The sequence below is a fragment of the Aspergillus udagawae genome (genome assembly GCF_001078395.1).
Source record: "Aspergillus udagawae IFM 46973 DNA, scaffold_2, whole genome shotgun sequence".
NCBI classification, from domain to species: Eukaryota; Fungi; Ascomycota; class Eurotiomycetes; order Eurotiales; family Aspergillaceae; genus Aspergillus; species Aspergillus udagawae.
The window spans coordinates 2,681,891-2,692,940 of NW_025091265.1; the positions used below are offsets into that span (position 1 = coordinate 2,681,891).

Genomic DNA, 11,050 nt, shown 5'->3' on the forward strand with positions numbered 1-11,050 from the left:
AAGCACTCACCAAGACAGATGGCACAGATGGCTTAATCCATCCTGCGGCCCAGCCATAAATCCTACGCTTACCTAGGTTAAGTAATCGAGAGGCCAATCCCAACAATACCGCAGAATCCGCGTAGACAGCATGTCCTATTGCTGTGCGGTCATCAATCTCGTGTCCTATCGTCATCCACAGCTTGCAGGGCCGCATAGCAAGACCGTCGACGAACCCGACCTAAGGCCATACTTATTTTCGACCAGCGCGTTTCGGGTATCTGCGTTGCTGCGCAGGGTTAGCTGTACCAGCAGCCTTTGCTGTTCTAGCACTCGTTGATTTCTTTGCCTTGCGGGCTTTTTTGACCTTCCCAGCAGTGCCAGCACTCGCAGAGCCATCATTATCGTCAAAATCAGCAGCGGCCCCAGCAGCCTGCTTTGGTAAGCCGCTTGCAGCTCTCTTAGCTGTCTGGCCTTGTTCCACTCCATTTCGATCGTGAAATGGCCTGTGCTCGAGGGAATAATCGGGTACGAGCTTCAATCCATCGTTGCTGATGTAATTGGGAATTTCGTCGCCTGGCCATGTCCTTATGCGCCGGAGAGTTCGCTGCGGAAAGTGTTTCTCATAATTCTTCTTCAGCTGCTCTAGGGCTTCAGTCACGAGCTCGTGTTCTTTTGATCTCTGAATGTCTGGCTCTGACTCCGGCTCTGTCTCTGGTTCCGACCCTGTGTCCGGTGGTCCCCCCAGCGCTTGTTTTGGCGTTGTGTTTACAACGCGACGGGCGCCGGCCTGACCTGGTCGGGGACCTATTTTGATCTTCGCAACTTCCCTGATGCCTTTCTTTGCAGCCAGGTTACCTACATGACGTTAGTGAATTATTCCAGTCTATAAATAGATCTCATACGCCTCCGACGGTTTTGCTTGGACGAACGGGTCGTCTCTTACCTCTCTTACCTGGATCTTGCACAGCAAGTCTTGGCCACGATATCATGGGCAAACTATTAAGTGCGCCATCCATGGCATCCAGGTCAAGACCAGACTCGAGTGTCTGATGATTCGGATCCGCATCTGTTAACAAAGCAGAATCATTAGCTCATCCGGCCCGATCATGCAAGATATTGGGAACCAGTGGAATGCCATATGCAAGGGGGAGACGAGGAATGCAAGCAAGACTGTCCGTTTCTCCGATCATATGCGTCCAATGGAAACACCAGATGCGTAGCAGCTTATGATTGGAGAAAGAAACCTTAAGTCCGCATTGACAGATTCCTAATTACATCACTTTATGATCTTGAAGACATAGAGGAAGAGACACAGAAACATGCTTATGACCAGAATGATGACAATGAACCAAATCCACTTGTACTCACCAATTGCAGGCTCTTGCCCGTCATCAAGGCCTAGCGGTTTTGCAGGGCCTGCCTCAGCACCTAGGCGATTTGTGCCGTACTCGTTGCGGTAAGTACCCATGCCAGGAAGTTGATTTTCTTCATCGCCTACTCCTTGCTGGCCAGGGTTCAATCCTCTGCTGTACATGCCTTGCCGGATTGGGGCAGTCGGACGTGTGTAGTCCTTCTTGTAGGACCAACGCCAAGGATCATGGAGACCCGGAGGAGGAGGAGTATACGGTTTCAGGTAGAAGTTCGTCGCTGGGGGATCTGGAAGAGGCGGGAGAGGTTGCGCGACGCCTCTCACAAACTCTTTAAGAGGCCCGATTCGCAAGTGCGAGATCATTGCCTCCCTTCCCTCGGGATCTTCAATACAGGCTCTGTGCCAATTATATGACCACTCGTACAGCTGCTCCTTTGTCAGACCCCGCCAGCCAGAGGGTGGGCCGGGCTCGAATTTCCACATCAGCTTGTGCGAACCCGGGGCCTTGGGCAGCTGCTGGTTTCCCTGCTGTCGAACAGGCACGACAACCCACCTGGGGTACGCACCGTGTTCACCGAAAGAGACACGAGGCCCTAAAGCAAGTTGGTTAATTGGGTACTGCTGCGGTGGCTGCACCGGCGGCACCTGCTGCACCTGCGCTGCCTGTGCTGCCTGCGCAGGTTTAGTATGGACTGAAGCAGGCGGCGTCGGGAAGATCCGCCGCATCATGGCCGCCAGGAGCACCTTGTTTTCTTTTATTGCCTTATCTGTCTTCAGCTGGGAAAGCATAGTCCCTCGAAGCGAAGCGCGAGCGTCCTCAAGCAATTTCGCAGAAGGCTTCAGGCCGCGGCGGTATAATTCCCAAGGTTCTACTGGCTCCGGTTCACCAGGAGCTCGTCCGGTTTCTTCTCCAGACACGCCAGCTTCTTCCACATGTTCAGCTTCCGGCTTATCGGAGTCGGAGGCTTTTCGTTCTCGGCCCTGTTGCCGTGTCGGTGATGCCAGCATCTTGGCGTATGGAATGGTATCCCCTGCAATCAAAAAACAACTAAATCTAAGATCTAACGGTGTTAGTGTCTGTTCAATAGAAGGCTATGAGTTGCGCATACCTGTAGTGAAGATTCTTTGGGTATTAGAAGCACACGTTTCAACAATATTGACGAAGCAGGCAGCAGTAGCGGGTACTTTATCTTATGAATCAGACAACTACGCCCTGAGAATCAGTGTCCACTTTAAAGGAGAGAATAAAAAAAAAGGGTCGTGGACCCTTCAATGCCGAACGTACCTATTTTGGTATGTTTGGCGAAGTTCTTTGTTCCTGTATATACCCTAGATCCAACAACAAATATCCGCTGTGTTGGACGAGACAAAGAAAGTGCCCCCGTTCCCACTGGAAACCCAAAGGGATTAGCATAAACACTTGGAAAGCAGAATCCTCCAAGGAGAAATGAAACTGACCAACAGACCAAAGATTGTCCAGTTCCAAGCACTCAGCAAACTATACAGAGAAAGGAATCATCATAGCCAAGCCATACAATCTCAAAGATCATGAGATAATGACATGCAAGAGCTCGTTAATTGAAATTTGTCCATCCAAAATCAAACGAAGCAGAAGACATGAACAATTTTGGCCAAAAATCAAGGAAGAATCAATGAACAATCACCCTGCCCTACCCTGTAGGGCGAAGAAATATATTCTCCCTATCCTAGAATCTCCATAACGTCAGTGGCCACTCCCTCTTCCCCTACAGTGGAGCGAGAAGAAAGCCAAAGAATGGAGAACCCGTCCAAGTTGTTCCTTTCCCCTTCCATGCGCTTGAACTCGTGCCCTGGGCCTTGGAATGGACACCGGCTGCCGCTGAAAGAGGACAAAGGAGCAACAAAGAAAGCGTAGGCGCATTCCTCGGAAGATTCCGGTCAAAACATCAAGCCTTGCGGGTACAGGCCCTAGGAGAACGATGTTAACAGGGTATCCACGTAGTAAAAGCTCTCTGCTGGTCAGGATTCATGGGTCTTGGAAGTATTAAGCCGCAGGTTGGTGAAGTTACAAGTGAAGAGATTCCTCTGCCCCTGGTTTCTTACCCTTTTTCCTTAGCTAGCATATTAAGGCGTTGACTCCTGCATTTCACAGTTCCTGAACACTTAGGAAGTTTAGTTTCTTTTTTCTCTTATAGTTAGTGATGGTAGAAAGCACCTTCTCTATAGCCCTACTTAAGCATTATACTATTACATCTCAAGAGACATATGGTTATGTATCCTAAGCATTAGAATAGATTATAGAAAAGAAGAGTACTTATGGGCCACGTCGAGGTACGATATTATGAGACGTCAGCAGATGACCGATTAAGCTATAGATCAGTTATCATTCGTAGAGTATGCTCGTGAGTACTCAGCAGGCTTAGTTATCGCAGGCCAAGCAAAAACTGATCCAGCCAGACTGATTGTAATGACAGGATTTCCCTGAGCAATGTGCCTATCTATGGTGCCCACTCCTAGGCCTAGGACACAAGTGCGGTCACAGAAGCGAACACAACACCATCGACAACGACAGCCCAACAAATGAACATAGTAAGGTAGTAAGAATTTATTTTCTCGGTCCTGGAGCGTTGGAATGTGAATTCCACATTGTAGAGTGGTCCGAAGAGGCGTACGCTTCATGTCTAGCTCATTAATCGGTAGTAATAGTATCAGTATCGAGCTGGATGCAGACCAGAACAGGGAACAGCGATCCGTGACTCGGGAGTACGTCGTCTCTTGCCACTGTCCATCCGAAGGGGTTCTCAGGTATGCTCTTGACTTGAGAGCTGGCATAGAGTGAGAATGTATACTTGAGCCGTAAGGACGTCACTCAATATCGGCATTGTTTGTCCCACTTATCAATGTCCGCTGGAGGAGGACGCGTCTTGTACTACATGCCCCCATAGCTCAGTTCCGGTTGGACAGCGATCATCATCTGTCGACCGCACTATGCAGGAGAGAGCAGATTGAGCAAGTGTTTTTTGGGATTGCGAAGCTATCTAGGTGAGATGAGTGAGGGAAGATACTATAGGGTGGGACACATGACTGTGGGACACATGACTGATACGCCAGAGAAACAAGTCAAAAGAGCCTGAGTCATCTTCAACATGATCAGCGTCTGGTCAATCGTCGGATTCCTTACCAAGACATCTGAGTTTAGCCCATCAAGAAAGCTCTCTGCAGTCTGCATTATTGCCAAGTATAAAGGCTATGTACGACTCGCCGAAGAAAGCAAACTCATATGTTCAGTCGGACTCAAAAAATACATTATCGTAGCGATTAGGCCTGACAGTGGCCCCTGAAGCTGGTAGATTACAGTATAGAAGGGATAGACACCTTTTCCCATCTGCTACGTGAGACAAGCCAGCTCCGGATCAAGTCAGATCTATTGCCAGTATCTTGGCTCATCGAAGACATGGTAACGGTGACCACGAACACCCTGGCCACGGAACATCGCGGGGAATCGACGGCCCTCGGCGATCATTTCCTCCGGAATGCGCACTTCGTTTTCGGGCTCGGGCTCTCCGATGACGAATTTGCCAACCTAGTTGAGCAGATTAGCATATACAAACACAGCCTGATGGACGAGTATGATAGATACTCACCTGAATCTCAGTATCTGTAATAGTATCCCGGCTGATTCGGGCGTAGCCTGTCCGCTTCAATCTCTTGTAAAGAATGTATTCGCACCACCGGTCCCAGTCTGTAGGGTCGATGTCCTTCATGCCACTGAGCTCGCTGACATACGTGTTGTAGTTGCCTTCAAGCGGCTTGGTGACCAGGTAGCTCAGCAAAACCGTCGGGCGGGGCGATTCGCCCATGAGTTTTGCCAAATACTGGGACTGTAGGCGACGGTCTTCCGGATCTTCCTCCTGTCCGGAATGGAAGACAACGACGTCAACCAGCTCACCATACATATCCAGAGTCGCGTGAATAGCGGGTGCCAGTTCGCCGACGGGCGAAGGAAGCAGATGGTGGGTTGAATTGACGATGGGGAACTTTGAGAGTAGAGCAGCGCCCCATGTATGCTTGTTAGGACCAGGTCCGAAATCCGCATACATGCCCAATTCTTCCGCTAGAACTTGACTAATGTCGCGATTGCCCATGATGATGCGCTGGGTGTCAGATTCCAGCAGACCGATCACATCGATCTCAAGCTCCTTGATGACATCGCGCATACGTCGCTCCGAAGACCACATATCGTTGTCGAGACCGAAGTGAACGGTCCAGATACCGAGGGTGGCAACCTTGTCCTCTTTGTGATACGGTGTGTAGTCATTGGTTGGGAATCGCAGATATGCGACGGCGATAGAAAGAAGCTGCAGCACGGCGAGGACATAAACGTAGTACGACCGCTGCCTCCTGCCGTTCGGGCTGATAGTTTTGGCCTTCGGGCTAGAAGAGTTTGTAATTGCGGCAGAAAAGACCCCTGCACCGATGGAGAGCATGGTGGCGGCCATGAGCCAGTCTGTGTGCTCTCTAACAAGAGGTCCACCGGGGACAAACGCATAAGCAACAACCCATACGTGGAAGAGGATCAAGAAGACGTAGACAAGGCCTCCGAGACCGAACGTTGTGGCCGGAGAATGACGAGCAGCCGAAGAGATCAAAACGGGGGCAACGGCCATGACATAAAACGCAAGGGCCAGGCCGCCATAGAATCCAGTCCAGTGGCTGTAACATGTAAGCAGCGCAGCTCCGAGAGAACCGATACCGAAAGCAGTCCAGCTTCCAGCGACGCGTGGGCAGAAGAGACCATATACGAGACCGGCCCCCATCGAGAAGATTGTAAGCGCACCGTGAGGCACGGCAATCGGTCCTCTCACCGGATATCCCTCCCAGACCCATGAAATCATGGTGCTGGAATCAGACAGAAGAGAGTGCATAGCGAACAGAAGACCACCCATACCGAATGCGGCTAACAGAGAAGGACCCTTCTTGCCAGTAGACGGGAAATAGTCCCCTCCACTTGGTACAGGCTTCCTGTGAGATCTGAGAACAGCCAAGATACCGAGGAGTAGACCCATTTTGTTCCATCCACCGTTCTCCGCATGCATAGTGGGCCAGACAGGGTTGTTGGTGGTGCATGCAAATTTGGCGACGCTGGACATGATCAAACCGATGCCCCAGGCGAGGATCCGAGACTCCAAGCGGGAGCTTTGGGCCTTCTCCGCGTGGAAGATACCGGACCATGTGAGAGCATTGCAGGCAACACTGAAGGTAGTGACGAAGAGTCTGTTGGTAGGATTCTGCACCTTGTAGGCGAGCAGTCCAGAAAGTGACAGAAAGTGGAAAAGCCGCGGGTACTTGGCCACCGCGGTCTTCAGGGTAGGAATTGCTAGAAGGAGAGGCGACATGTAGGCGATAATAGCGGCCTCATACCCAGAGATACCCATGTGCCAAAGAGGGAAATCTAACGTTATTAGACATAATCTTTCAAGAACAAAAGCTAAACTTACACCAAACAAGAAGTCCGAGAGCAGTCGCCATCGACCAGAAGACATACTGTGGTCAGTCAGTTAATGCGCATGATGCAAGGAGAATTAGGATAGGTATTACCCCGTTGTAGACGTCTGCGGCGGCGTCCAGGACTTCAGACCAGAAGAAACCCTCGCCAAAGGTGTTTCCAACAGGCTTGCCCTTCCTAACTACGAGTCAACAGTGAAACCAAAGTGCCTTGGTGAGCGGGAAATACACACTCTTTCTCAAGGACAGAGTCCGCAGTGGTCTTCAACTGCCTAATGTTTCGAAGCTTAGGACATGTTTTCAAATCCAAATAACCAATATTCGGCCACTCTACATTTTCCCATTTTGCTTGGTTCACTTTGGGAGCCACGGTACATACCCTCTGCTGACCCCTTTCACATCCCTGACCACGATCTCAAATGCCTCAAAGTCCAATGCCGTGACCGCATCGAATCCCACGTCGAACAAGATGAGAGACCACTCGAAGAACGCATATTTCGTGTAGGCTTCGGAGAGAGTTGTTAGAGAACAGTATGCCAAACATAGAACAAAAGTAAACTCACCACCAGCGACCTTGTGCACCTTGTGTTGGATGAAGTAGTAGATCAATGGTACTAGGGTGCCAAAGAACAGTCCTGCCATGATCTTTCTGTATTTCTCAGCGCGGCGGTTGTTGGGGCTGAGTGCCAGGCAACCAAGGGTCCAAGGTAATGTCGCGACGAGGTAAGAAATCATGAAGATATCATGCCAGTCATGGTCGTCGGTCGACGTGACATATGTCCAACCACCACAGGTGAAAGTCCGGAACAGCCCAACACCAGCAACGATCTTGGGAAGAGTCGAGTTAGGCCGCGCAGTAAGAAGGTACCAAAGGAAAACGAGAGCGAATCGAGGACCGGAGGTAATGGCGATGAAGACTTGAAAGAATGAGCGTTCCGGGTATCGATCACCAATCGTGGCTGATACAGAAGGGAACCATTCATCCGGATATCCATAGTGTTCGTTCTGCACGATCTTGTGGAAATGCAGGGACATTCCCACTACAAGAGCGCTCAGGAACGCCGTATAGGCAACCGCTGTATGTGCCCATGATACCCATTTACCACTGATCTGGCATTGACTTAGTGAATCGCCTTGAATTATCTGGGTGTGTATCAGCTTACCGCCACAACGGCATCCCCATCTTTGAATTTGGGAGCCATAGTAGCGCAAGAAACGCAGGGCCCACACTCCGCGCGTTTAGAAAGCCAAAAAGCTACGACAGATGGGAAAAGAATATAAAAGAGCGTCGAGAATAAACGATCAAATAAAAGAAAGAATAAATAGGAAAAGGAAAACTGTCAGCAGTCAGAGGAAACCCCCTGAGATGTGAAATGGCCAGGTTGGAACTCGGTAACATGCGGAGCGGAGCGCGCGGACACATGCAACAAAAGGCACGATTCCTTAAAAGGAAGGCGGTCACATCCCAACAAACAGATCGGAGATATCGAGCGGGATGCCGACAACTTTTTCTGGCCTGCATTGGAGGACTCTGCGAAACGTATTTGACGGTCTTCTGCAGCAATAACCACCATCATGTCGGCTGCAGCAGATAAAGCGCGCTTCTACCTAGAGCAGACTGTGCCAGAGCTGAAGGAGTTTGAGAAGAAAAAGATATTTAGCAAGGTACGAGTCCTCAACCACCCATTTTTCAAACAGAGTCACTCACAGTGCTCGTTACCATCAGGAGGAGATTTTATCCATTGTCAAGAGACGGTCAGATTTCGAGCACAAACTGAACGCCCGCGGCGCTCAGCCATCCGACTTTGTGCGATATGCGGAATACGAGATGAATCTTGACGCTCTGCGACGCAAGAGAGTGAAGCGGCTAGGCATTCGGTCGGCGGGCCATTCGGGCCAAAGACGGATTTTCTTCATCCTCGATCGAGCTACTCGGAAGTTCCACGGCGATCTCGGCCTATGGATCCAGTATATTGAGTATGCCCGCCAGCAGAAAGCATACAAGAAGCTTTCGACGATATTCACGGATGCTTTACGGCTTCACCCTACCAGCGTGGACTTATGGATCTACGCAGCACAATATAATGTGGAAGATCACGCAGATATGACAATGTCGCGAACCTATATGCAGAGAGGACTGAGATTCTGCAAGAGCTCAAGGAAATTGTGGCTGCACTATGCGAAACTCGAATTGATCTACATCGCCAAGGTTGTTGCTCGACAGCGGATACTGGGCTTGGACCAGCCGATTGAAAAGCCTAGCCTGGTTGAAGAATCTGGATTTGACGACCCTAATGCCGACATGATTGCTCTACCTAAAATCACCGGGGAAGATATCAACCCTAGCGCCGGAGATGAAGACGGAGTCGATCACGTTGCTCTGGAAAATTTGAACTCGACGCCTGCTCTGAGCGGCGCGATCCCGCTGGCCGTCTTTGATACGGCGATGAAGAACTTCAACAACGATGACCGCTTCGGCCACGAGTTCTACGACATGGTCTCCGAATTCGAGGACTTACCGTGCCTGCGCAAGATCTTGGGACATGTAGTTGAGGTCATGTCGCAGCACAGACCAAACAGCTACCGTACGCATATCTGCAACATCAAATTCCCAATTACTGGGATCCGACCGACATCTCCCGAGTTTCCTCGGGCATTGCGTGAATCTCTTGCGCGTTTGAAGGAGCACCGGCAAGATCCAAATGTCGCCAAGGAGGTGGTCAGCTGGCTGCAACCGTTCCAGAAGACAGAAGACTTGGACCCTGCCTTGCAGAAGGTCATTGCTGCCACCATCCACAACGCCGAGCGGGTCCTTCAGCAGGAGTAGACATTGCATCTTCAGTTCTTCATCGCGGGCGTTCCTTAGGGTTGTTTAGGGTCCATAAGCAAAGAAAGACGAAGCTTGTTCTCTCTTTCAAGGTGTTTAAAAGTTAGCTTCCTATCACTCATCATACTTATTACCCCGCCTGTTGCTCTTCTTGCTGCTGTGCAGTTTCTTTGCCTTGATTCTGGCCTCATTTTCAGCCCTTTTCCTGTTGCAATTGTGAGAGCTGTTCAATATCCTGTAGATAATGCATATAACGAGGAAGGCATCGTACATTTTCTGCACTTTTTCCCGTTGCTCTTCAGACGTTTCTCCAGGAATCACATCTTCTGCAGTCGTTTTCAACAAATGGAGGAGTTTCTCATAGCAGGACTCCACGTTAGCGGCCTGTTTCCGCGACTCTTCAGACTGAATAACCAGCGTCTGTGTTCTCTCGGCGTAGAAACGGGACAACCGGAGATGATGATGTAGGATCCGCGGCACCAGAGGCAGGAGAGACTGGAGGGGTACTTTCAATGTGGCTTTTGAGTTTACCCTATTAGGGAAATGCGATGAGATGTTAGTCTACTGAGGCGTACGTTCCGAGTTCTCTGACGTGGTCTCGGCCAGTCAAATGAGGCTTGATCAATGAATGACCTTAGTGCAGGATAATGCTACAGGGGAGAGGAACGGACTTGTTGACATTCTGACCGCCAGGACCGCCGGACCGGCTGAAGGAAATCTCGCAGATGTCACGAGGGATTGTGACTGTCTTTGAATTGAACTTGTTAAGCCACTCCCGAGCTGCGGCGAGGTCCTTTTCGTCTGGTTCGGCGGTAGTATGGTTGGTATCCCTTTCGTTGTTGGCGGCTGCTCGTCTGGAAGCGAAGCCTCTTGCGATGGTGGGACCAGCGGGGGCTTTGCTGAAAAATCGAAGGAGTCGTGTTGGCATATCTCGTGACGGTTAGAATTTTTTTTTTTTTCCCTCCTTTTTTCCTTTGACCAAGCGTTCTAGTCTTTGGCCTTTTGATAAAGGTAGGCACGTTGTGCAGTGTAAATAGTTATCGTGTAGGAAGGAGTAAATCATAGATTGAAGAGCAAGATTAGGCTAGAAAGACCGAATAAAAGGCGGAGAATGAAATCATTGACAGTTCTCGAAATCAAATGACCTGTAAGACAGATAGATCCTCGGCCGTGTTAGCTGTCCGCACTCGTTCTATGCTGAAGAAATTTCTAGACTACTGTCAGGATAGAATTAAGGGAGTCCATCTTAAGGGAAAAGCACGCACAAGTCTATATGTTTCTTAACTGCTACCACTATCTAGGCCTAGAAACTCAGTTAAGAATGTCAAATAAGAGTTTGGTACTCTGAAGCTATGGAACACCATAGCAGCATCTTTCAAGTCCACCTA

The 11,050-nt window shown here is 49.9% G+C and overlaps 4 protein-coding genes across 4 annotated transcripts; 1 reads left to right on the forward strand and 3 right to left on the reverse strand.

The window, feature by feature from the left end:
• Positions 1-232: 232 nt before the first annotated feature.
• Positions 233-2,359, reverse strand: Aud_003266 (uncharacterized protein; the record flags this gene model as incomplete). The annotated part of the gene is made up of 3 exons (XM_043288219.1): positions 233-837; positions 935-1,048; positions 1,351-2,359. The coding sequence occupies 3 exons, from the start codon at positions 2,357-2,359 to the stop codon at positions 233-235; spliced, it is 1,728 nt and encodes a 575-aa protein (XP_043144154.1).
• Positions 2,360-4,754: 2,395 nt separating this feature from the next.
• Positions 4,755-8,037, reverse strand: Aud_003267 (putative integral plasma membrane protein; the record flags this gene model as incomplete). The annotated part of the gene is made up of 7 exons (XM_043288220.1): positions 4,755-4,913; positions 4,975-6,782; positions 6,829-6,874; positions 6,929-7,013; positions 7,215-7,341; positions 7,399-7,945; positions 7,999-8,037. 7 exons carry the CDS (start codon positions 8,035-8,037, stop codon positions 4,755-4,757), a joined length of 2,811 nt encoding a protein of 936 aa, XP_043144155.1.
• A 373-nt stretch (positions 8,038-8,410) lies between these two features.
• On the forward strand, positions 8,411-9,662 carry Aud_003268 (snoRNA-binding rRNA-processing protein UTP6; the record flags this gene model as incomplete). Its single annotated transcript, XM_043288221.1, has 2 exons — positions 8,411-8,500; positions 8,562-9,662. The coding sequence occupies 2 exons, from the start codon at positions 8,411-8,413 to the stop codon at positions 9,660-9,662; spliced, it is 1,191 nt and encodes a 396-aa protein (XP_043144156.1).
• Positions 9,663-9,776: 114 nt separating this feature from the next.
• On the reverse strand, positions 9,777-10,590 carry Aud_003269 (peptidyl-tRNA hydrolase domain protein; the record flags this gene model as incomplete). Its single annotated transcript, XM_043288222.1, has 3 exons — positions 9,777-9,867; positions 9,934-10,194; positions 10,334-10,590. The coding sequence occupies 3 exons, from the start codon at positions 10,588-10,590 to the stop codon at positions 9,777-9,779; spliced, it is 609 nt and encodes a 202-aa protein (XP_043144157.1).
• Between the last annotated feature and the right edge of the window lie 460 nt (positions 10,591-11,050).